Below are 27,221 nucleotides of genomic sequence, written 5' to 3'. Positions count from 1 at the left end.
AGAAAGATTTATGAGCAAATTCTAGCAAACATTTAAAGGACAATTAATTTCAGTACTACCTAAAGTATTTGAAAAAATAAGTAAAGAAGAAATTCTATTAAACTACTTCTATGGTACAAATATGGTCTTTATACCTAAATCAGAAAGTCAAAACAGAAAAAGAAAACTATAGATCAATTTCCCTAATGGATACTAATGAAAAAAATTTTAAATCCTCATTAGCACATTCGCAGTAATATATAGAAAATGATATAAACTGTTACCTGGTTGGATTTATACCAGGAATGTAAATATGGTTCAATAACTGACCATATTAAAAATAAAAACAAGACTATTTCAGAAACTACAGAAAAAAGATTTTGACAAAAATAATTCTATTAAAATATTAGAAAGTACAGTATTTTTCTTAAATGAAGAGCAAGTAATATTATCTGTAATCTAGGAATATTATATATTGTATTATGTAAGGATAACCTAAAAACATTACCAATTTGATCAGAGACAAAGTAAGGATGCTCATCATCACTATTACTATTCACCATTGTATGAGAAATGTAGCTATAGCAATGAAACAAGAAAAAGATATTGAAAGAATAAACATAGATAATGAGAAAAGAAAACCACCACTACTATAGAAGATGGTTTACTTAGAAAAACCTAAAGAGTCAACCAAAAAGCTGATCAAAACAATTAACTTCAGTAAAGTTGCAGGATAGAAGCTAAATCCAAACAAATTATCATCATTTTTATATATGCCAACAAAACCTAAGAGATAGAAAGAGAAATTACATTCAAAATAACCACAGACAGCATAAATACTTGGGAACCTAACTGCCAAGTCACACTCAGGAACTATATGAATACAACTAGGAACTATTCTTCACACAATTAAAGACAGATTTAAACAATTAAAGTAATAGTAACTGTTCCTGGATAGGCTAAGGCATCTAGTTGAAATAACAGATAGAACACTGGGCCTAAAACCAGTCTCAGACACTTAATACTAGGTATGTGATCCTGAGCCTATGTAATCCTGTTTGCCTCAATTTCTCACCTGCAAAATAAGCTGGAGAAGGAAATCACAAACTACTCCAGTATCTTTGTCAAGAAACCACAAAAGGGGTCAGGAAGAGTTGGACACAACTGAGAAGGTTTGAAAAACAACAAAGGCTGAGCCAATCAAAATGAAATACTACCTAAATTAATATATTTCATACTACTGCAATCAAATTACCAAAGAATTACTTTAAATAGATAGCAAAATCATCTGCAGGAACAAAGAACAAGAATATCAAGTGAATTAATAGAAAAAAGGGGGGGGGGAGGGAAGAAGGGGTACCAGCACTAAAAATCACCAAATCTTTTCCAGATGACCAATGTATCTTCCCTATCTTCTACCTTTGAAATTAAAAAAAATTTTTAACCCAAGGGTAAGACTACATTTAACACCATTATCATTTTATCAGAATCTGTCCAATAATTTAGGTTGCTCAGATCTTTTATGATCATGATTCAAAAAGTATGTAAGCATTTATGAAGCATTTATTACTGTCAGAAACTATGCTTATTGCTAGAGACAAACAAAACAAAGGAAATTACATTCTAAAACAAGAGGTTGGGAAATTTTTCTATAAAGGTTCAAATAGTGAATATTTGTGGGACAAAAGAAAAAAATTAAGGATATTTTGAAAGTATATAATACAACAGGATAGGAATCAAGGCAAGCAATTTTATGTGGATTATACATGTGAAGTCATGTAAGACATATGTCCATATTAGCCATGTTGCAAAAGAAAACAAAATAAAACAATAAAAATAAAGAGAGTGAATTTTATTGATGAAACTCAAAATATACTAACAATTAAGCCCAATTATTTGAAATACAAGTGAAATATTACAAAAAAGATAATTCTTTTTGGGGGGGGGGATCTTTTGCTTTATTTGATGTTTAAAGTATTCTTTATTATAAACCTAGATTTGAAAATGTTTACTTAAGTACTTCACTTTTGAAAATAATAGTAGTCATCTCCAGGTCAAAGAGGGAAAAGAAAAAAATAAAAGAAAAATAACTTCATTATATATTTTAAAAGAATAAAAGTTGTATATAATAGGTTTGCAGTTTCATATACAATCATCTTTTTATTATACTATGTTATAGAAATGCTTGTTTTATTATGTGAATTAAAAATGAAACAATTTTTTAAAAATTATTTTCTCATAGATAGGTACAGCCTAGTGGCTAAAATTTTACTACAAACATGATTTTAAATGCACATGCTGCTTAGAAGTCATTTATAGAATTCTACTAAATTTTTCTCTTGATATTTGTCTTGTAGCATTGCATTCATACTATAGAATAATCCTTTCCAACTGAAAATTAAGTGGAATTGCATAGTTAAATGGATTTCAATTTAAAGAAATTTCTTTGGCACTCATATTAAGGTCAGAAAAATGTTGCTGAACTGTAGTATGAGCTCAAAAACTTTATCTACTCTAAATTTTTGCAAGAATGGAGGTCTTGTTTTTTGTTTTAACTAATGATAGTATAGGACATATATAAAAGGCAGCCTGATGTTAGCTGTCATCATATTGACTTTACTACAGTATAAATTTTACATATGAGCACTGTTTTGCCTTGAAATTTTAGGATGAATTCATTCATTAACATTATCAAGTCTACAGTAAAAGCTCCCCTAATTTATATATATAAAAAAATTTAAAGCAATCATTAAAATTTTTTTTGAGTTCCAAATTCTCTCCCATTCTCCTTGAGAAGGCAAGCAATTTTATGTGGATTATACATGTGAAGTCATGTAAGACATATGTCCATATTAGCCATGTTGCAAAAGAAAACAAACAAAATAAAACAATAAAAATAAAGAGAGTGAAAAAAGTATAGTTCAATCTGCAGTGTTCATTAGATGTATATAGATATATATTTTTTATTTTTAGGTCCTTTGGAATTATCTTGGATCCTTGGCTTGTTTGAATAGTTAAGTCACAGTTGATTATCCTTACAATATTGCTGTTACTATGTTAACTCTCTTCCATAAAGTTTGAATATTTGATAGCTTAGCTCGAGAAAGGACCTCAGTGTCCAATATCTTATCTTGCCAGATGATCCTCAGAATCTTCCTGAGACAATTCAAATGTAAGTAATTCAATTTCCTGGCAAAGCGCTGGCAGACTATGCAGGTTTCACAGGTATATAACACAACAGCTATATAGATCTTCAGTTTAGTAAGCAGTCTTTTCTCCTACATATTCCTTTGGAGTCTTCAAAACACTGAACTAGCAATGCATGCATTACTCTCATTATCTATGTTTAAATTCCTGAAAAGTTAAGTGAACTTATTCACAATGTTCAAAATTTCTTCATTTTGCTATAACCAATGGCTCCACATTGTTTGAAGGCCAAACATTCATTTGCCTAAAGAACTATTTTACAGAGCTATCAGGCAAGAAAAGTCTTCACATGGTGGTCAAAAGAAGCAACACAAGAACACTTTCTAGGTCTCTCTGAAGAACTCTGGAACTGAATGGGAGATACTGGCAAAGAACCTATTATGGGAGGACCACAACCACGCACAACATTCCTATTCTTCTCCATCACAAATTCTAAACAGTTGCTTTCTTCAAGACTCCCATCATTTCTACCTCTTCAGGACCAGAATAGCAATTTTGCTTATTAGTTTCTCTATCTTTGAGGGATGAAATCACTATTAAAGATAGCCCAGAAAGCTGTTTTGACTTAGGCAGAATGGAAGTATGGTCCAAATATCCACATATCCAAATGGTCAAAATACTGACAATTATGCTATTGTGACACTGTTACAGTCTTGTGAGTTATTTCTCAAACTCAAGTTATTTCATCTTTCTGAATAGGTGGTCTATTGTATACTTCCATGCCAATACTGTTTATGTTTTTATTATGTTTACCTAAAAGTTTTCTCCTATGCTTCCTCTCCTCTAGTATTTACTATGTTACTCTATTTTTCTCCTGCTTAATCTAGTTTGTTCCTTCAGAATAACATATTATCTTCTGGAGTCATAGTCCATATGATAGGTCTCATCTCACATGATATTTATGAAGTCAAACTGGCCTCCTTATGTGAGGAATTCCAGTTTTTTGCCTATAATTTATGTATTTATAAAAAAGACATCTGAGACTATGAGTTTTATTGCAGGGTTTTTCTCTGATGTTTTCTTCTGTTAACTTGGAGGCATTTTTACTGCTATTTTTCTCATACTGTATATACTTCCAATGGTCAGTCAGTCAACAAACAGTTATTTGATATCTTCCACATGCCAGGCAATGCTCTAAGCACTGGAGATACAAAGAAAGTTGAAACAAAATCTCTGTTCTCAAGATCATATTTTAATAGGAGAGTTAAGATGAAAACATCTCTGTATAAATAATATGTGTGTATGTTTGTGTGTGTGTGTGTGTGTGTGTGTGTGTGTATAAAGAGAGAGAGAGAGAGAGAGAGAGAGAGAGAGAGAGAGAGAATGAGAATGAATATAGGAGATAATCACCAGAGGAAAAGGCATTAGCAGTAAAAGGATCAGAAAAGGCTTCTTATATAAAGTTATTAACTAGGAAGCCAAGGAGATCAGGAAATAGAAATGAAGAGGCAGAGAATTATAGACAGGAGGAAGTCAGTAAAAATGCAAAAAAAAAAGTCAGAAGAGAAAGTATTTTTGAGACAAGTCACTGGATTACAGAGTATATAAAGAAGGGCAGGTACAAGAATACAGGAAAGGTAAGACATACTAGAAAGGAAGCCAGGTTTGTAAAGGGCTGGCATAAAGAGGATTTTATATTTAGTAGGGAGGAATTCACATTTATTGAACAGGAGGATAAAAAGTCAGACTTCAACTTTAAGAAAATAAGTCTGAAAGCTGAGAGGATGATGGACTAGAGTATGGAGAGAATTGAGGAAGGAGACCAACTAGCAAACTATTGCAATAATTCAGGAGTAAGGAGATGAGACCCTATACCATAGGGCTATCAGAATAAAAAAAGGGAAAATATACAAGAGATAGTAGGAAGGGAAAAATGATAGGACTTGGCCACATACAGGCTATGGAAAGTAAGAGAAAATAAAGAGCTGCGTTTGATACCTAGGTTTTGAGACTTAGCAGCTGACAGTAATAGGAAAATTAGGAAGAGGGTAGGGCTTGGAGGCAAAGAAAATTGTTGCAATTTTTGACATGTTAAATCCAAGCTGGCCTTGGTACAACTAGTTTAACATGTCCAATAGGCATTTGGAACATGCAAGACTTGATACAGGTCATTAGAAATTAGGACTGGATAAGTAGATCTGGGAATCAGAGAAGAAGGGGGAAAAGAAAAAAGGCCCAGGACAGACCCTTAGGGCATGACCTGGATGAAGATCAGGAAAATAAGAGCATTTGAAAAAAGAAGAACCAGGAGGGAATCAATTCTGTAATAAATAGACTGGTAGTTTCATATAAGCATTATTTCCCTCTCCCTTTTAAAAATCATTTAAATTAGATTTTTCTAGATTCCATGAACATAAGTTTTTATCAACTTTTTTCCCTTCTCTTCCATGTGTCAACTTCAAACTAACTTTTCATTCTTTCTTGGAATAAAGTAACTCTCAGAGAGATGATAATATTAAACAGACTCAGTCTGCCTAAAATCCTGTTGTGACCACTGTCAGTTTTCTATGTAAAAGCATAATTATTCCTACCTTGTGTAAACAAACAGGGTTCCTTCTACATCAGTCTTCTCCTGCAAAAAACATACAACAAAATATAAATATATTCTCTCCATTTAAGTAAAGAGTAATGTATTTAGAGATTATAATCTTATTGTGAAATAGAATAATTAACCCTAATATCCAGTATGAAGATTTATCAACCACTAAGTATTTATTAAGCACCTCCTATATGCAGGTACTTACTAAGACCTGGGGGTACAAAAACTAAATGAAATCGTTTCTGCTTCTGAGGAGCTTGCAATCTAACCAAAAAAAGACAGCATTGTACATATCTATAAGAATTTACAAAATAGATATAAAATAATTTAGGAAAGGAAGAAGTCAACAGCTTAGGAAGGAGAGTACTGAAAAGCTTCTTGTAGAAAGTGGAAAGGTACCCTGGGTCCAGGAAGTAAAAAGACTTTTAAAAGTCAAGAAAAAGTTTACAATTGATCCTAGAGGTGATAGGGAGTCAGTAGAGTTTGAATAGAGGAACAACATAAGCAGAATGGTACCTTAGGAAAATAACTTTGGTAGCTAAGTAGAAAATGAGTAGGAGTAGGGAGAGACTTGAATCAAGGCTAGTAATTAAGAGTTTACTATAACGATCTAATTGAGAGTTAATAAGAACTTGAATCAAGGTGGTGGCTGTGAGAGTAGAGAGAAGAAGGCTGATTTGAGGGATAATGTTAATGTAGAAAAAAGATTTGGTGACTAATTGGGTATCATGGATGAGTGAGAGCATGAGATCAAGGATGACAAATCTAAAATGAATCAAATATTAGTAACACAAACACAGGCCTCTTAGAAAGCGTAGAATACTACTGATTAACTGAAGTCAGCTATTTTCCTTTTATCAATCATAAAAATAAATGATCATTAGCTTGTTTTACCAAATACAGAAATAATAATTCAACTCTGGCTGAAATAACAGAAAATAATTAATTTTGTTCCATGGATTCACTAGGAAAAAAGTGATTTAAAAATGCGTTGCCCCTTCTTTTCTCCACATTGGGTACACAGAAAGTTATAAAAATCATTAATGTATCTCTTTTGCTTTGTACCTAATTCCAACACACATTTTTCTATTGCTAAATGCTCTCACCTGCGAAAACTGATATTTGAGTGCCTCTACTTGACTTTCTGGATGAATGAAAACCTCTAAAAAGTTTAAACATCTACTTTAAATCTGGCATATACTTATTATGCTTACTGAATAAAAGATAAATTCTAAATCAAGGATAAAATTTGACACAAATAATCACCAAGCTAAAACTACAGTCTAAAAAGTGAAGGTTGAAAATGCTATTGTCTAATTAATATGGATAGGGTATTTTACCTAAGCTCAGTTCTTCTTACTTCCCCAAAGACAGAGAATCCTGAATAATAAATAGGACATTAAAACTTGAAATTAACCAGATAACGATGATAAGAGTTAATCTTCAAAGGCCTTAATGATATATTTTTAAAAATAACTATTGATTGTGATTAAGACAAAGGTGTTATAAAAATTAAGAATCAGGTACTTGCTTGCATAACTAGAAATCAAATAGCTAAAATCTGGAAATTAAAAGCAATTTAATTTCTTCAAGTAGTTAAGTAATTAAAGGGGGGGCAGCTAGGTGGCGCAGTGGATACAGCACTGGCCATGGAGTCAGGAATACCTGAGTTCAAATCCGGCCTCAAACACTTAATAATTACCTAGCTGTGTGGCCTTGGGCAAGCCACATAACCCCATTGCCTTGTAAAATAAAAAACAACTAAAAAAAGTATTTAAGTAATTTTAATACTTTATTAAAATTAACAAATTAAATCCAATTGAAGTTTCTTTCTGTTTCCTAACTTTTTTATTTCATGTATGCCTGCAAACTTCCTGACAAATCAGCATTACATTCTTCACCAATTCCTATCCAAACATTTGTATGAACTCCTCCTGTAATCACATAATTGTACATCATATGATTTTCATAGCCATTACAATCCCCACTCTATCGTAACATGCAAAAGGAATGACAAAGATAAAGATGATCAAGATGCTTTTGCAGGATCTTAGAAAATCAGCTCTTTTGTTTTGAGATTTTTAGCATTTCAAGTTCCTAAGAAGATAGTTGAAACATTTTTTCAAAATGTCATTCCTCCTTGTTCCCTGTTTCCCCCACTCCAAGTAAAATTACCTAAATATATTTCATCATAACATTATCTCCATTATCATTTGGAACTTCACTATTCTAATAATAGTGAATAGCCTTTTGAATAGAAAATAACTTTTTAAATGGAAAACTATATTAGTGGTAATAAAATCATTAAAAAATTTTATATTGCATTTGAATTATTTCTCTTAGCTCTACAGAAGTAATTTCAATATTTCTCTTCAGTAATTTTCACCCAATTCTTAATTCTAAGCAAATGCAGATATATCTAGGGAGCTTGAAAACTGAAGCCTGCACTTCTCAAATTATGTATATACATTACCAAACATTCTAACTTTTTCCTTATGTTGCATCAATATAAAATACATTGTTGCATGTTTGAGAAAATAGTTCCCTTGAACATTAAAGTGTCTACTTGTTAAAGAATATGCAATTTTTTCCAATGAAAGACTTTATAAACACAAACATTCAGTAAGTCATTTTTTTCTTGCTGTAGTAGAGGGGATAAGGAGTTCAATCTTAAACTTGATTTACTATGTCATTTTGGATAAGACATTCCAGTTGTACTCTTTCCTTAACTGCCAAAGTAGGGTCATAAAGCTAACTTTTTTTCACCAATGTGTTTTGGAAAATAAGATTACATTTGTAAAGCAGTTTTTAAAGTGCTCTGAAGTATTCATGCTAAAAGAAAATTAAAGAAATAATAGAAATAAAAGTTTTAATCTTTCTTTGGAGAAACTCAAAGTTCTTAAAAAATACAAATATTGGGAGCCACGATGGCGACAGGCAAGGACCATCTCTTGGCTGGTCTGGAGCAAAAGTTAGAAACCAAGGACTCTAACTACATTCTCAAGAGAGAACCCACAGAGGGATCCAGTGAGGCAATTCTCCAAACCAAGGTAACCTAGAAAAGAGCGGTAAGGCTCACCTCCATGGGGTCAGAGGGGTGGCCCACCAGAGGGGTGGCCCACCAGAGTGAAGGAACTTCAGCCTCCCGGAGGCAGCCCCAGGGCGCTGGGAGCCACGGCTCCCAGTAGCGTGGGGGGGGGGGCAGTTTCCTGACCTATACCCCAGGGAGCACCGGGCACAACTTGGGGGAACAGCGGGGGACCTCTGCCAGAGCGAGCACGTGAAGCCCAGCTCTCAGGGCACACAGCGAGCAGCATGGCCAGGGCAGCCCAGATCCAAGAAACAGAAGCAGGCAGAGCTGGTAAGCAGGAGCCCCCAGGGCATGAGCACTGAGCCTAGGGAGGGGAGTGGAGAGAGACTGTAGAGCTCTGTCCTCTGTCCCTGGAACAGGACTCTGGGGCTCTGACCACATTCAGATCCTGATCACAGTCTAGGCCCCCCATGGAACAGAAGGGGCCCCCCACTTCAGCCCCATGGCAGAGGGATATACTTGTGGTCATTCACAGACCAGGAGGGAAGCCAGAGCCTCACACATGGAGATCCTTGTGGGGGTATCCCACTAACACTCAGCAGCTCAGGAAGCACCCCAAAACCAGGCACAGGCTGGGGAAATGAGTAAGCAGAGAAAAAAGAGGAACACCATTGAGAAATACTTTGCCTGTGATCCCAAGAAGGATCAAAACACTCAATCTGAAGATGAGGAAATAAAAGCTCCTGCATCTAAAAGACTCCAAGAAAAAACAGAAATTGGGCTCAGGCTATGACAGAGCTCAAAAAAGACTTTGAAAATCAAGTGAGGGAGCTGGAGGAAAAATTGGGAAAAGAAATGAGAGAGATGCAGGAAAAACATGAAAATGAAGTCAGCAGCTTAGTCAAGGAAATTCAAAAACAAAAGCTGAAGAAAATAGCATGCTAAAAACCAGCTCAGGTCAAATGGATAAAACAGTTCAAACAGTTATTGAGGAGAAGAATGCTTTAAAAAGCAGAATTAGCCAGATGGAAAGGGAGATAAGAAAGCTCTCTGAGGAAAACAAATCCTTCAGACAAAGAATAGAACTCAGGGAGATTGCTGATTTTATGAGAAATCAGGACTCAAGATTTCAAAACCGAAAGAATGAAAAATTAGAAGAAAATGTGAAACATTTCATCGAAAAAAACAACAGATATGGAAAACACATTTAGGAAAGATAATTTAAAAATTATTGGAATACCTGAAAGTCATGACCAGTAAAAGAGCCTTGACATCATTTTCAAAGAATTATTACAGGAAAATTCCCCTGATATCCTAGAAGCAGAGGGCAAAATAGAAATGCAGAGAGTCCACTGCTCTCCCTGAGAAAGAGATCCAAAAAAAACAACCCCCAGGAATATTATAGCCAAGTTCCAGAACTCCCAAGTCAAAGAGAAAATATTACAAGCAGCCAGAAGGACACAATTCAAATATCATGGAGCTGCAGTCAGGATCACACAGGACTTAGCAGCAACTACCTCAAAAGCTTGTAGGGCTTGTAATATAATATACCGGAAGGCAAAAGAGCTTAGAATGCAACCAAGAATCAACTACCCAGCAAAACTGAATGTCCTCTTCCAGGGAAAAAGATGGACTTTCAATGAACCAGGGTAATTTTAAATGTTCCTGTTGGAATGGCCAGAGCTGAACAGAAGATTTGATCTTCAAATACAGGACTGAGGTGAAGCATAGAGAGTGGAGAAGAAGAACACATGAGGGACTTAATGATGATGAACTGCATGTATTCCTGTATAGAAAAATGATACTGATAATACTCATATGAACCTTCTCATTTAATAGAGCAGGTAGAAAGAACTTTTATAGATGAAGCACAGGAGAAAACTGAATTTGAAGATATACTGTGGCATAAAAATGGAGTTAATAGATAAAAGGGAAAAGTAATGGGAGAAAGAAAAAGGAGAGGAGGAATAGGCTAAGATATTTCATTTAATAAGATTTTTCTTTATTACAATGAGCTATTGCAATGATATGGAAGGGGGGAAGGCAAGGGGGAATGAGGGAATCTTTGCTCTCATGAGAGGTGGCTAGGAGAGAAAACAGTGTATATATATATGTATACATATACATACATACATATATATATATACACACACACACACACACACACACACACTCAGTGGGGTATAGACATCTGTAGTAAAGGAGAGAAGGGGGACAGGGAAGGAGGGGAATGTGAGTGATGGAGGAGAGGATGGACAATGGGGGGAGAGTGGTCAGATATAACACATTTTCTTTTTTACTTCTTGCAAGGGTCTGGGATTGGATGGCCTGTCCGGGCCCACAGGGCTGGGTGGATGCTGGGTAAGGGGTGGTATGTGGGCTTGGGGCCTCTTGGGTCCAGGGCTGGGATCTGCGCCATCCAACTACCCTACAGAAGACAGAATGAAAGGAGAGAGAAAATATAGTTCATGGTAGTAGAGAAGTAAGAATGGAGGGAATTGTGATCAGCAATGGCAACAGTGGAAAAACATGGAAGTAGCTTTTGTGATTCACTCGCGACAGAGAAGGTGGTGTTGGAACACAGACTAAAGCACATTTATTATTATTATTATTATTATTATTATTATTATTATTATTATTATTATTTTCTGGGAGGTGTTGCAGGGCAAATGGGACTGGGTGGCCTGCCTGGGGCTGCACAGCTGGGTGATTGTTGGGTGTCTGAGGCCGGATTTGGACCTGGGTGTTCCTGGCTCAAGGGCCAGTGAAGTGTCTGCCACCCAGCCACCCCTACTATTATTATTACTATTTTATTTTATTTTAGTCTTTTTTGGGGAGGGGTTGGGCAATGGGGTTGGGGTGGCTTGCATGGGGTCACACAGCTGGTTGATTGTTGGGAGTCTGGGGCCAGATTTGGGCTCGGGTGCTCCTGGCTCCAGGGCCGGTGCTCCATCCACTGCGCCACCTGGCCATACCTACTCATTATTATTATTAATAATTTTAATTTCTTCTCTCCCCTTTACTTTATCGTTTATGCAGGTCTATATTTTCTTGGGGGGAGGGGGTATTATGTATACTCTTAAACAAGAATATTTTAGTAATGTATAAAAAAATCATTATTTGTACAAAGAATAAATAAAGTACAAAGTCAACAAGTAAACCCCAAATAAGCACAAGAGAAAGTATTAAGAAAAAAATACAAATATTTTCTAAAAGTAAGCTCATTGTGTACTTCAGGACCTACATAAAATACTGTTCCACTAAAGTAAATACTTCCCTGAGTTTAGCACAAGTGCCTGGACCATTTGTTGTTTAGTCATTTTTCAGTCAGATTCTTCATTTAGAGTTTTCTTGGCAAAGGTACTAGAAAAGTTTGTCATTTTCTTTTCCAATTCATTTTACAGATGAGGAAACTGAGGCAAACAGTAAAGTGATTTGCCCAGGGTCACACAGCTAGTGAGTGTCTGAGGTCAGATTTGAATTTGAAAGTTGAGTCTTCTTGACTCCATGCTCAGCCCTCTATCCACTGAATCACCTAGCTGCTCCATGCATGAAACACAGCATACTGCTTAAATGTTTACTGACTGATGATAGGTAAAAATGATCTGATTGCCTTCCAATCTCTTTTGTTCCTTTCTAGAGTACCCACTACTACTAGTCAGTCATCATTCTGCTAAAAATAATTGTTTACCAAGTAGACTAGATAGCTAACAAAATTAAATTTAAAGTGAAACCCTGTTACTACTACTCCCAGGTCAAAAATATTTTCTCTCAACTACAATTTGTGTAGGCAAACTAAGATACTTTTTATTTGTTTCCACCTTTGACTAAGTTCATCTTTAAAGTTATTGTAGTCATCAATAAGTATTTATTAAGTGCTTCCCATGTGGTGGTGTTTATCCTTTCTTGAAAAAGGACCATGGGGCAGCTAGGTGTTGCAGTGGACAGAGCACTGGCCTTGGAGTCAGGAGTACCTGAGTTCAAATCCAGCCTCAGACACTTAATAATTACCTAGCTGTGTGGCCTTGGGCAAGCCACTTAACCCCACTGCCTTGCAAAAAAAAAAAAAAGGACCAGGACATCAGGGAGATGATGCTATGACAGGGTTAAAAAACTCCAATTAGAGAGCTAAGTAAATGCCAAAGTTTTGTTCTTCTGGGAACCTTTTCCCTTTCCCTTCCCTCTTTCCTCTCCTTTCCTCTCCCCTCCCTTTCTTTCTCTCTTTCTCTTTCTTTCTAGCAAGGCAATGGAGTTAAATGTCTTGCCCAAGATCACACAGCTAAATAAGTATTAAGTGTCTGAGGTAGAATTTGAACTCAGGTTCTCCTGACTGAAGGTGCTCTACTTAGTCATTTTCTCTTATATTGTTTTTATACATTATAAACATAACTGAAAATTAGCTAGTATGAGTAATGCAGAACTATTTCAGTAGTAAAGGTAAGTGGATGTGCCAGGTTGGATTTGGCTATTTTATTACTACATGCCTGGTTTTCCCCCCATAGAAATGGGAAAATAACTAATCTACATCACTCATATTTTTAGAGATTTGAAGAGGTAACAGTATTGTAGGCTACTTAGATAAAACATCTTTTGGAAATGCAAATAATTGTTCTATTAAGGTTCAAAGGACACAAATCTGCAAAAGGCAAAATACTCTTTTAAAGTGAACTTCAATGAACTTCATGACAAGAGAAAATATTCTTTTTAAGACAGAATTCTGTACCATTTGTTTCAATGGGTATCTCTGATTTCATGTTAAAATATGGCATCTAATTATTTAAATTCAAATTTATTGTAAAAGCCAAATGGGGTTTAAAAACTAAAGCAGTTCAAAATTAAAATTATAAACTACAGATACTTTTTATTTGTGTCGTTTTCCAAACTCCTAGGACTTGTTAGACATCAAGACAAATATCTAAGACTTTTCACATAACTTCAACTTATGTCAACAGTCATTGCACTCAAATGATGAAACACAGGGATTAAATTATTCTTCTGAAAAATGGGAATAATCCTGAGAAAAAAGATCAGAACTAGAAAAAAAATCATCATGGTATACTGTTCAATGCTTCATAGATATTTGTGTGATTAAGGCTTCTTTGGCAACTGTCAGAAAATTTTGCTTTAAATATCTTATTCCTGGCATTCCTGTTAAAGGGGAGGTTGGGAAATTCCATGTTTCTTAACAAGTATTCTTTTCCTTCTCTAACAGAACTTCATTCTTTGCTTATCCTTTCTATCCAATCCCCTACTTCTCTGCTTATTTAGCTAGGTCAATCTTCATTTATTTTGAATATAACAATTAACTGGCCTTCTGGGCACTTGCCTGCCTTTCTGCAAACTTTCTTCCTTCTTTCTCTCTCTCAAGTATTTTCTCTACAGTTTTCCTATCATTTTACTCAAAAGATTCAAAAGTTTCACAGTGGCACATACTGGTGACAGTAGAGGCAATTGTTATGAACTCCCCACTGATCATATGCTCAGACTTTTACAGTTGAACTATTTTTTTCTTTAGTTGCAAGAACTTTGAAAACTTTAAGAGAATGACCATTTGATATATGAATTGTATATTATCTGAAGGCAATCTGTTCGAAAACCGGAAATACAACTCTATGTATCAACTAATGATATATCTGTTATCTCATATATCATTTTTCTCAACTGTTAGGAAATTTGTATCCATCGGAATGCTTGACACCCAACTCATACAGTTCCAGAGTGACAACTCTGACTCACTAGCTTGGCATTAACATCTCCTTTTTAAAAAAATGCTCAACTTTCACTCCTTCCATACATTAAAAATCTAATCCATTCTTGTCTTCCTACCTTCATTCTTCTACCTAGAAATACTTGTGGTAGAATGGAAGAGAGCTGACTTTAGATGACAAGTACTGTCTTAGGCAAAGATATGCTAGAGGACAGGGATGGAAGAATTTCACAGAACCTCAGAATCAGAAAGGACCTTAGAGGCTCCCTAGCGTTTAACTTAAAAAAAAAAATCTCCAAATGTTATCTACCAAGCGCTCATCCGGTCTTTACATCAAACCATCAAATCGGGGGGAATTAATTCTCTTCCCTCACATAAACAGAATCCCACTGCAATTTTGGTTGGTTTTCTAACCAAAATTGGTTAGTACACCTCCTCCATCTTAAATTATTAGGTTGATTTTTGGAATCCACATAGACTTCATATGTATCCTTTCTCATCTTATATTCAGCCCTATACTCTGGACCACCAAGTTCTTTTTTTAAACTTGATTCTCAGCTAGTCTGTTTAATTCTCAGGTCTATGCCATCTGAAAATTTGCTAAGCAAATCACCCATGCCTTTCTTCAATTCAGTGATAAACAATCTAAAACAAAGAATCAAGGAGAAAAATGCCCGGGGCGCTTCATTAAAGATTTTCCAAATAGACAACAAAACATTAAGCCGCACTTTGACCACACTGCTCCACCTTTTCCACAGGAGCATGGGCTACTTTATTAAATCTGAGTAACTACGCAGCTACAGAATTCCCGTTATCTACACTCTAGTAACCAGCGATTTCTTTTTTACAAATTCAGTAATATTTATAGAGTACCTAGTCCTTTCTCAGTAAGCCACTTCGCACCCACGAATAGAGGATAAAACTCTTAGCATGGCGCTGCCTACTTCAGCGGATGGTTTTCATCCCGTTTTGTGGAGGGAACTGAGGTTCAGAGCGGGCGCGCAGTGATGACGTAGGACGCTGCCCCCAGGTGCTCTGACTCGCGCTCTTTTCACTCCCGCCCCCCCCCCCCCAGCTTCCTGGCCGGCCTCGCCCACCTGCCTTCACATCGATCCACATCCGGTGAGCTGGAGTTCCGAGCCCAGAAATAAGGACGGGGGCACCAGGCTTCGCCCCCGAGTTTCTCCCTCCCCTTCTTGCGCTTTTGGGCCGGGATCTTGCCCCACTTCGTCTTTCTATCCCCAAAGGAACCTGTCACGAGTCTAAGTCCTTAGTTCGCACTCAATCAATAGTTTAAAAATTCATTAAAAAGACAAATCCTCCTACCTGGCGGGGAGAGCGCGCTGTGCCTGAGGCTACCGTGCGCGCTTGGCGGCGACCAAACGCTTTCTAGGGGTCTCGGGCCCGGGTGCCGGGGCGGGGAGTGCTGGGCCCGCCCCTCCCCCCGCCACCCCCGCCGCCCCCTCTCCCTGCCCCCCGCCGCCCCGCCGGCCTCAGGCCTCTAGTCCCCGCCGGGCTCCGGGCCCGGGCCCGGCCGCGCAGGCCTAGCCCCTCCCCCAGCCCGAGTCGGCCTCGGCCGCCCCGTCGCGGCCTCACGCACCCACTCGTTGGCCCGATGGCCGAAAGTGTACAGAGCCACCTGGCTGGCCACGTCCACTATGCGGTTGATATAGGGGTCGTGGCGCTGCAGGGCCGCCAGACTGATGTCCCGTCCCTTGCCCACTAGGCCACCAGCAGCTGGCGCCGCCATCTTCCCTCCCTCCGGGACATCCGCGCGGCTGGCCAGCAGCCGCGGCCAATCGAGCGCCGAGAAGCGCGAACTTCCCCGCACCGAGAGCCAGAGCGGAGAGCGGGAGAGCGGGACCGAGGGGGACCGCGGCCTCGGCGCGCCCGGCGCCGGGCCTTCCCGCCCTCAGGGCTTCCCGCCACCAGGGCTTCCCGCCACCAGGCATCGCTAATCGACACCGGCTTATTTTCCTCCGGGATTTCGTATCCATGGGCAACAGGGTCCAGACTCGGCCGCATCCTTCGCCCGGCGGCCCGGTCCGCCTTCAGCCCGGCTGCCGGCTTTCGCCTCGAAGGCCCGCGCGAGGGACCCGCGGGGCCTCCTCCGGCCATTTCCGCGCGTGTATCAAGGGCAGCGCTTGCCTCATTGTGAGATCCCAGTGGCGACCCTGTCGGGGACCTTATTTTTCATCGGCTGCCATCCCGCTGGATAGCGGCGTGCCCGGGCTACTCCTCTCACCAAGGCAGCCCCCAAGTAGCAAACAGCTGTTCTCCAGCTCAACAGTGAATTCATTTTCCCGTGTCTCCGGGGTCTTTTATCCATCCTCATCCCAGCTGCCTCCTTCATCTGAAGCCATCATTCCTTGAACATCTTGACTGGTTTTGAATGTTTTCCCTTAAATTTCCCTAGACCCCCGAATCAAGAAAATTTTTTCAAGATCCGGATAGAAGACTGGGTGGCTAGGTGGCACAATGGATAGAGCACCGGCCCTGGAGTCAGGAGGACATGAGTTCAAATCCGGCCTCAGACACTTAATAATTACCTAGCTGTGCGGCCTTGGGCAAGCCACTTAACCCCATTGCCTTGCAAACAAAAAAAAAAAACTTAAAGAAATAAAATTTTGTCATAAGACAAATAGAACAAAGAATTGCTTAGTCTATGAGAAGTTTATGACCAAAGAAGAGATAGAGAACATGATAAATTGCAAAATGTTACTGTTAATATGGACAATGTTCTCCTGATTCTGCTCATTTCACTCAGCATCACATCTTGCAAATCTTTCCATGCTTTTCTGAAGTCTGGTCACTCATAATAACATTCATATACCATAACTTGTTCAGCCATTTCCCCAAATGAAAGACATTCCCTCAATTTCCAATTCTTTGCTACTATAAAGAGAACTGATATAAATATTTCTATACAAGTGGGTCTTTTCCCCCTTTTTTTAATGAACTCTTTGAAATAAAGACCTAATCGTGGTATTACTGGATCAAAGTATATGCACAGTTCTATTGCCCTTTGGGTATAGTTCCAAATTGCTCTCCAAACTGGTTGGATTAATTCATAACTCCATCAAAAATGAATTAGTATCCCAGTTTCCCCATATCTTCTCCAACATTGATCTTTTTCCTTTTTTTGGTTATTTTAGCCATTCTAATGAGTGTAAGTTGATACCCCAAGAGTTTTTAAAATTTGTATTTCTCTAATAATGATTTGGAGCATTTTTTATATGATTCTAGTTTTATCTTCATCTGAAAATTACCTGTTTATATCATTTGACCATTTGTCAATTAAATAATAACATTATAAATGACTCAGTCGTCTATATATTTTAGAAATGAGTTCTTTATACTATGAAGGACACAGCTCTTCTCAGCAGTTCTGTGATCTCTTACATTAACCCATCATGTGTGGCTATTACTATCCACATATTGACGATTATGTTGCATTTTAAATGACTTATAAGATATTTGTTTGCCATATTTGTAGATTTATAGTTTGTTATTTAGACCTGATTAAGGATAGAGATAGAGACTTGCTGTACTAGCTCCCTCCTACTCCCCAACTCCTATGAATGTTGTTATAGTCTAGAAAACCACAGTTTCCCCATTTATTTTGTCCCTTTACATCAAATGTTTGAAGGATGCTTGTGGAAAATCCCAGAGCCTGTTGTCCAGTCACTGACTAAACACTGGTATTTGAGGGATGTCTCCCTTGGCCAAATATGAAGGTTCCACTTCCCCAGGCTTGACCGATCATTTGTGTCTCCCCTTCTGGAATTGACCAATCAAAGAATTGCATGGCCTCATTCTATTTGTTGGTACTCCCTCAATAGCTACAATTTTTTTTTCTCATGCAGAGGAGTCCTAGAATACAGAGAAACCCTAGGTGCCCCTAATAAATTGATATGTGCTTGAAGCTCTACCTCAGTTTTCCATTATTACGGAATGAATTTTTTTGTGAACCACATCTTCTATATGAAGTTTTCTCAATACTTCTTAATTCTTATGCCTTCCCTCTATTAATGTTTTCTTATTTCTTCTTTATTTAGCCTGTACATACTTTCTTTTGTATATCGTCCCCCTCCACCATTAGATTGTGAGATCTTTGAAGGCAAATACTATCTTTGCCTTTATTTCCCCTTTTTATGGTACTACATCTGGTATATACTAGGTGCTTAATAATGTTTATTTTATGATTGAGATGGATAGATAATCTTTTTAAGATTCCCTGAGACTGACTCTTTCTGCTCTCTAGTAGATTGCTTTGTCATTGCCAAGTACATGGGCTACCCCTCCAAGCCCATTACCATGTGTGACTCCTCCTCAACTTTCCCCTAGTTAAATAGACTGAGCTGTGATAGTGTATTTGTCCATATTTTCAATTCTTGAAAGTTCTCTTGGGTCTTAGGGATGTTCAAATATTATCTTTTCAAGTTCTTCCCACAGTTTCTCTCACTACTAAAGAGGTTCATAAAGTCCATGTAGCACACAGTAACAGGTCCCAAACATTCTATTCAGTATAATTCTTAGAATATTCCAAAACATCTATATGGAGGTACAAAGTTTAGCACAGCTGGTGGGTTTGTGGTTCATAATCATTCTCAGATACAAAACTATACAAATTCTACAAATATCACTTTAAAAAATTCCTATAGATTTTGCCAGTTTAATACATATAAGGCCTATCCTAACACAATCAAATAGAAAAATAATTCAAATTTAAAAAGGTGAAAAATAGAGAAAAGGAAAAAATAAACCCAAGCTTCCCAGAGAGCAAGTCAAACCCCAAATAAATCTGCAGAATATGTAGAGCTTTCTTTCTCAGAATGGATTAGGGACCTGTCCAAGACTTAAGTAAGTCAACAAAATTTATTAAGGACCAATTTTTTGCTAAAAATAGTGCTATTATTCACAGAGAATACAAATATAAGCAGAAGGCCCTCAAGGAGCTTACATTCTAATTCATTAAAAATAATTTGAAAAGCATCCTTTTCAGGTTAGTATAGGTAAGGTAATGATTGTAGCACCTTAAAGTCCTTTTACTGTTGAAGAATAAAAGGATTCAACTTCCACTTTCAGGTGAAGAGCTTAACTGGATTAGGTGAAGATTCCTCTCAGTCCCTCCCTGCAATACACAGTATAACTAAAATTTTTCCAGAGAGCTGTGCAACACACTGGATGATCTAATTAGAGACCAAGATCCTCTGGATCCTTTGAACACATAAGACAACTAGAATTTCCTTAGTGGACCCCTGTAAATTCCTAGGACAATTCAAAAGAGAGTACCAAAATCACACTAAGCAAGCAAATAAAAATGGGTGAACTCAGAATACCCACATGAAATTTTTTAAAAATGATTAATTTCTGATTGGAATCAGTCTCTTAAATCCTGAATAAGTTCTTCCAAGTGAAATAATATTGTTGCATGATTGCATCTGGACCCAAGGGAAGAAGGACACTCACTTTCTCCACATAGAACCCCCTCAGTTCTGAAGGTTCAATTTTAGGCAGCCCTGATTTCTACAGAGAGAGATGCCAAGTTCTTTTTTTCTCATACTTTCTGAATTTCTACTTCCCATCCTGGAGACCTAGGAAAATCTATTTAAATCTTGGTTTCTTATATGCTTAGGGTCTTAACAAAAGGAGGGAAGAAAAAAAAAAGGAGGGAAGGCTCACCTAAACACATATGGGCTTTAGCCATTTCTGCTAGGATAGGGAAACAGCAATTCTTCCTCAATCATACATAGGAGACAAAGGGAAGAAGAGTTATTTGACTCATATTGAATTGATGGAAAAGAAATAACCCCTTTTTAAGGTTCACTGAGTCAGTACTCTGTTGTCAGGAGAATTTAATACTCCATGGGGTGCATAGGCTTCCACTAGATAGAAACATCATGCAAATATTCATGTCTTCAGACCACTCTAGGGGCACTTGAGTTTGCCTACTTAATAGTTAACACTCTTCAGTGAAGCATATCCAATAGATGGAGTATTGGTATTTCTGAAATATTTCACCTTCTTGTGGTACCCACACTTGAAAGAACAACCACTCATTTAACTATTCTTGCTGCCAAGCTGTCCTTCAGAATGGGCCAGCCTACCAAACCATAGGCCATATTTTCTCTTTCTCAGACACAGAAGAAATCATGTATGGTTGGGGCACTAATTCAAACATGGTATTCCCAAAGCTCATTTGGCTGGAAATTCAAAGATGCTGCTGGGACTTCCCTGATCATGTAGACATATCAGGACCCAAAGAGATGCTGTGGTTAGTTCATCACTCTGAACTAACCATAGCATCTCTCTTTGCATGAGGTGGATGATGATTGAGCAAAGAGGAGTTATTAGTATTTTATTATTGCTGTTGTTATTACTAGTAGTACTACTATTGCTACTTTTTAAAATTATCAGTGAACCTGTACATAATTCCTTGAAAGATTTGAGAGAAGATAATTTATTCAATATCTTTCTGATCATTAACAGAGTGATGTGTTTGCCAAAGATATTGTGTTACAAAGGAAACAGCACAAAATTTGAGAAAAAGAGGGATTTATTATAGATAATATGTCCTCCTGATACTTCTACTTGAAATGGCATTGTTTCATCAAGCTCAAGTATACAGTCAAGCCTTATGTCTGACCATCCACATAGAAGTAATCAAGTGAATGAAGAATGCCAATTATCTAGCACCCTTCTCTGCTATTCCTCATTTCCCTGTTGAGGAAAACGTAATTCTGCTCCCATCTTTGTGTGTTTGTGTGTGTGTGTGTGTGTGTGTGTGTGTGTGTGTGTGTGTGTGTGTGTACTTGCACACATGCATTTGTTTGTATTCTTCTCTCCATTGAGTAGTTAAAATGAGCTTGAGGTTCAAATGTAAGTGACTTCCCAACCCCCTTATTTGTATAGATGTCTACCTGCACAACCTGATTATATTTCTTTTCTTCTCTCTTTCCATTTTTTTTAAGATAATCAGGACAGATCAGAACCACTTCTATGTCTGTCTAATTAGATTCTCTCTACGATCCCTGACCATAAAAGGACTCAGAGGGAACACATCTATCATCACAGTAATTTTTGTTGTTGTGCAGTCATTTCTGCCTCTTTGTGTCCTCATTTGCAGTTTTCTTGCCAAAGTTACTGGAGTGACTTGTCATTTCTTTTTTTAGTTTCTTTTACAGATGAGGAAACTGAGGTAAATGGGGTTAAATCGCTTGCCCAAAGTCCTACAGTTAGTAATTATTTGAGGCTGGATTTGAACTCAGATCTCCCTGACTTCAGGGCTAGTGCTCAGAACCTAGATATACTAAGAAAAAATAATATATTTTTAAAGTCAGTTTATCTTTGTTTAATTCCTTATAATTATTCCTGTTTGTCTTTTTATGGTTCTCTAAACTCCTGTGATTGAACTTTGAAGTACTTGCATAGCTCTGGATTGCATAGCATCAGGAAGTCCTTTATTTCATTTTTTTCTCTTATAATAGTATACTCAGGTTTACTGAGTAAGTTATTCTTGATTGTAAGCCTTTATCGTTTAATTTCTGGAATATTGTATTTCAAGATCTTTACGATTTTAGGGGATTGGTTGCCAAATTATGTATTATATTTGCTATGATTCTGAGTTACATGAATTCTTTCTTTCTGGTTGCTAGCAGTATTTCTCCTTCATCTAGAATATATGGCTATGATTTTTGGCTATGATGTTCCTAAGAGTTTTCACTGTTGTTTCTCACAGGTAGAGACTAGTAGATTTTATTTTTCTATTTTTTCCCCTTGTTTTAAAAGATTTGGGCAGGGGAGGCTGGGTGGTGCAGTGGAGAGAGCACCGGCCCTAGAGTCAGGAGTACCTGAGTTCAAATGGGGCCATAGACACTTAGCTGTGTGGCCTTAGGCAAGCCATTTGACACCATTTGCCTGGCAAAAACCTTTAAAAAAAAAGATCTGAGCAGTTGCTTATAAGATTTTACAATGATTCTTATTTTTTTCCCCTTGATTTGTTTTTCTGTTCAGGTATTTTTGTTATTCAAGCTTACATTTTTTCCTAATATTTTTTAGTCTTTTGATTTTGTTTTAGTAACTTTTTATTTCTCATGGAGTTATTAACTTCTATTTGATCTATTCTAAATTTTAGGAAATTTGCTGCTCTGCTAAGATTTTGCTACATCTCTAACCAAACCAATTACTTATTCCATTTCTCTCATTTCTTTCATTTCTTTTCTACATTTTCCTCTAGGGTCCTCTTTTGATTTATTTATTTTTTTTTTTTTTGCTTTTTAAATTTTTTTTCCTCTTTTGATTTATTAAAAACATATTGCACTCTTTCTTAAGTTCTTGCTTCATCTCTTCTAAGGATTCTAGCTAAATTTATTCCCAAGCAGAATTTTTTTTGAGGTTTTGATTATAAACTTTTGAAATCATTCTTTGGTTTTGTGTCTTGAGTGTCCCTGTCATCATAATAACTTTTTTATTGTGATTTCTCTTCTCTTCTCTTCTCTTCTCTTCTCTTCTCTTCTCTTCTCTTCTCTTCTCTTCTCTTCTCTTCTCTTCTCTTCTCTTCTCTTCTCTTCTCTTCTCTTCTCTTCCCTCTCTTCTCTTCTCTTCTCTTCTCTCTCTTCTTTTTTCTTCCGGCCTAATTTCTGACTTCAAACAGACAATGGAGGGAAGATCTGGGTTGCTCCTGTTGCTGATAATTATTGCATTATTCCAGGGATTTAGACACAATTAATGCTGGAAACCTGCAAGTGTTTTCCTTACCCAACCCACAATCTTAATGTTTCATCCCTGATCTGAGTTCTAGAAGTTCTTGGGACTAGATCTGATTAATAGTAGACTGCTGTTAGACTCAGCCACCATCTAACTGATGGTTGGGAATCCCACCATTCTGGTTCAGAGAGAATGTCAAACTTCCTTTCACTCTGGGGTTCCCGCTCTGGCTATTCTTCTTCAAGCTCCAGAATGAGCTACAAATAGATATTGAGGCCCCAGGTTGTTCCTAGAGTCCGAACCATTCTGCTGCTGCTTAGTTTTCAATTTGCTTGTTAGGTATAGGTATAGGTATAGGTGGCCCTGCCACCACATTTTTTAAAATTTTTGCAAGGCAAAGCCCCAGAGCCCAGGGTACTTAACCCTTTGTTAAGTGAAGCACCAGTTAAGTCAAATCTGTTCTAATTAACTGTAAGAACTTTAAAGTGCTCTAAGCACTGGAAGGCTCTGGAAGTCTCACCTGAGAACTTCACAAATGATTTTAAGTTACAGAGACACTGACTCAGGACCTCACAGTTTATGATACTAAAAACTGGGAGACACTGGAATTCTCACCTAAGAACTTTTTTTTTAGGTTTTTGCAAGGCAAACGGGGTTAAGTGACTTGCCCAAGGCCACATAGCTAGGTAACAATTAAATGTCTGAGGCCGGATTTGTACTCCTGACTCCAGCACCGGTGCTTTATCCACTACACCACCTAGCCGCCCCTACCTAAGAACTTTTTTATGCAACTCTTGAGTGCATATTTAGTGATTGAATTCTCTGTTCAGTTCTGGTCTTTGTGTCAGGAAATTCTGAAAGTTCTCTACTTCATTGAATATCCATCTTTTTCCCTGATAGTATATTCTGAATTTTGCAGGGTAATACATTATAGGTTGTAATCCCAGATCCTTTGCTCTCCAAAATATGCTATTCCAGGTCTTCCGATCCTTCATTGTTGAGTCTGATAGGTCCTGTGTGAGTCTGATTGTTTTTCCTTTGTATTTGAATTGTTTTCTTTGTGCTTCTTGCAGTCAGGTCCTTCTAACTCCAAGGCCAATGCTCTATCCACTGCACCACCTAGCTGCCCCCTACCACCAGAATGGGATCACTTTCTCAGTCCATCCTGGATCTGTGATCTGGACCTGAGTAATAGGTAACAAAACTAAAAGATGACAACTGTTCTCTCACCCTGTATTTGGTACCCTATCTAGACCTGGGACCACATATCATCCTTTTCTGATACTAGAGTATACTTTACAGTGCTCTCAGCAGCTGGGAGGGAATCAGCATAGGTCTCAAAGAATACAGTTATATAAGGCAGAAGTTAGGAGGCATATTGTATAATCAAGGCATAGGAAACATCCTATGTAAATACATGGCGGTGAGGGGGGCGGGTATAATGCCCAATATAGGTAACTTAAAACTGGAATGTAGAATATGTGGATAGGAATGCACAATGAATCTGAGAAGTTCATCTGGAGTCAGATTACAAATGGTTAAAGAACAAAGCAGAAGAGTTTATATTTTATTCTGAAGAACTAATAGGGCATCATAGGAGATTCTTGAACATTGGGATTTCATAGTCAAATAGACCTGAGCTTTATGAATATCACTTCAACCAGTCTCTGGAGGGTGGATTACAGAAGAGAGAGACCAGAAGAAGCAGGACAAGTGAGAGGTTGTTACAGTAGTTAAGAGAGGAGTAAAGGGTTGAATTAGAGTAATGGCTGTCTGAGTGAAGAAAGGAGGCAGAGGGGCAGCTAGGTGGCACAGTGGATAGAGCACTGGTCCTGGAATTTGGCCTCAGACACTTAATAATTGCCTAACTGTGTGACCTTGGGCAAATCACTTAATCCCATTGCCTCAAATTTCTAAAAAAAGAAACAGATAGTCAAAAGATATTGTAGGGGAAGAATTGAAAAGCACTGGCAACTGCTTGAATATGTGGGATGAAAGAGAATAAAGAATTGAAGATTTTTCCAAGATTGGAACTAGGCATAAGAAGATGACAAGGGGAAAGCAATGTTCAAAAACCCAAGGAAGAGAATATCCTGGAAGAAGTTATGGTCAATAGAGTCAAAAAGTGCCAGAGAGATCAAGAAGAATGAGAATTGAGAAAAGTCCATTAATTTTGGCAATGAATTAATTAGTAACAGAATAATTTCAGTTGAATCATGAAATTGGAAGATAGGTTGATAGAAAATGATAAGCAGTTGAGGAAAGGAAAGGGAGGTAATGAGTGTAGATAACTTTTTCTAGGAGTTTGTGAAAGGGAGAAGAGATTATAGGATGAAACTTGGTGGAATGATAGGACAGAATAATTTTTTTTTAATTGTGGGAACATGATCAATCATTTTGTAAGCAGCAGTAAAGGAGCCAAGAGATAGAAAGGAATTGAAAATTGAGAGACAGACAGAGACAGAAGCAGAGACTGAGAAAGAGAGAGATGATAATTATAAGGATGATCTGGAGAAGAGAAGAAGAATGAGATACAAATCATGGAACTGTTGAGAAGTCTCTTTTTTATCAAAATTGGAATAAAGAGGAGAATGGGGGAGGGAGATGATACCAAGGTGTTTTGAAATATAGGAAAGGGGGGAGGGACTTTATTGAAAATTGCCTTTATTTTCACAGAAAAGTCTGAAGTGTGGTGAAATGGAAAAGGAGAAGGTAGAGGGGGTGGCTTAAGAAAAGAAGAAATAGTTTGGAATACCCTTTGTGGGGAATTTTATAAATAACTGGGGAGAATAAAGAGATTGCCCTTACTGTAAGAAACCACTTAAAGGTTTTTATTTTTGTTTTTGTTTTTGTTTTTTGTTGGGAAGGAGAAGTATATCCAGACCATTGAATTCTCTGGTGTGTGTGTGTGTGTGTGTGTGTGTGTGTGTGTGTGTGTGTGTACATATATATGTATCTATGTACACATGCATATATACTTACATAAACATATATGTGTGTGTATATATATATATATATATATATAATATATATTTGATTCTCAGTGATTAAACTCCCTCTACAAGTTGCAGTTCAGTGCCTGTCCTGCAAATATTGAAATTAGAAAAATATAAATTTTATTGGACCTTGTCAGTCATCGTGGTTATATGATTCCCTACATTATCCTACATGCACAATTGTGTGTGTGTGTGTGTGTGTGTGTGTGTGTGTGTGTGTGTGTGTGTGTGTGTAGGAGCACAGAAGACAAATGGTAAGGGAATCCAACTCTAGGATTTGGAAAGAGATGAGTGATAGTAAAATAGAGAGGCAAGGGATTTGACCTTAGAAGGGATGGGGAACTTTTTTCTGCCAAGGGTCATTTGGATATTTATAATATCATTTGAGAATCACATAAAATTATCAATTTAAAAATTACCCTGTTATCTTTGGTCAAATATTTAATTAATTCATCCCCCAAAAGTTCCTAGATTTATTGAATTTTGAGTTCCCTGATGCCTTGGCAGTGTCAGACCAAATGATTTCTCAGGTCTTTATACCACCCGACCTGGGGGTAAGCTGTTCCCTGTCCCTACAGAGGTTAGTGTATAGTGAAATAGGTTATTAATAGGGTCAAGATTGGGAAGCAGGAAAGCCAAACATCATCATAGCTGAATTGTCTAGGAAATAATGAGGGAAGAAGAGACTGGACATCATGGTGAACATGAAAAATAGATTTAGAAATACTGAAGCATCTGGGGAGAAGCAGATTGTAGAGGAAAGAAGCGAGAGAGATCATGAGATATTAAGACATAGGGGACATATAAGGAAACTAAGGCATAGCAGGTTATATACATAAGGTCATACAGATAGAAAGCAGCAAAGACAAGATTTGAACACTAGGCCATCTTATTCCAGAACCAGGGATCTTTCTGCTATAATATGGTGCTACTCATTGTCCAAAAAGACACTGTCCTAGCTCCCTGGATGATGACTTACACAAAGGACATTTGTTCTCCTGCATCATAGATTACTTTTCATGGTAAGTGTTGCATTTTGTTGAAAATTTTTCC

General features: G+C 37.5%; 2 protein-coding genes across 18 annotated transcripts in view; one reads left to right on the top strand and one right to left on the bottom strand.

The window, feature by feature from the left end:
- DCP1B (decapping mRNA 1B) overlaps positions 1–16,277 on the bottom strand; it is a 100,808-nt gene extending 84,531 nt beyond the window's left edge. For 7 of the 14 annotated variants that reach the window (XR_012470235.1, XR_012470236.1, XM_074194984.1 and 4 more), the window contains exons 1-2: positions 16,064–16,277; positions 5,718–5,758 (exon numbers count right to left, since the gene is read on the bottom strand). Coding sequence is in view for 9 of the 14 variants with exons in the window: in XM_074194984.1 (XP_074051085.1) it covers positions 5,718–5,758; positions 16,064–16,213 (191 nt within the window). In the remaining 5 variants the exon portion in view is untranslated. Of the gene's footprint in view, positions 1–5,717; positions 5,759–15,336; positions 15,482–15,789; positions 15,869–16,063 lie in introns of those variants that run through there. The other 7 variants (XM_074194978.1, XM_074194982.1, XM_074194983.1 and 4 more) reach the window with 5 other exon arrangements.
- The window catches only part of CACNA1C (calcium voltage-gated channel subunit alpha1 C), a 970,192-nt gene that overhangs the window by 31,766 nt on the left and 911,205 nt on the right, over positions 1–27,221 (top strand). The window contains exons 2-3 of one of the 4 annotated variants that reach the window (XM_074194971.1): positions 24,246–24,367; positions 27,067–27,190. The exons of 1 other annotated variant lie outside the window; for it this stretch is intronic. The gene's annotated coding sequence lies outside the window, so the exon portion shown is untranslated. Of the gene's footprint in view, positions 1–22,888; positions 24,368–27,066; positions 27,191–27,221 lie in introns of those variants that run through there. 2 more of the 4 variants (XM_074194970.1, XM_074194972.1) reach the window with 2 other exon arrangements.

The sequence above is a fragment of the Macrotis lagotis genome, chromosome 7 (genome assembly GCF_037893015.1).
Source record: "Macrotis lagotis isolate mMagLag1 chromosome 7, bilby.v1.9.chrom.fasta, whole genome shotgun sequence".
NCBI classification, from domain to species: domain Eukaryota; kingdom Metazoa; phylum Chordata; class Mammalia; order Peramelemorphia; family Peramelidae; genus Macrotis; species Macrotis lagotis.
Note: the sequence above shows the minus strand (reverse complement) of the source record. Positions and strands in the feature narration are given on the sequence as shown.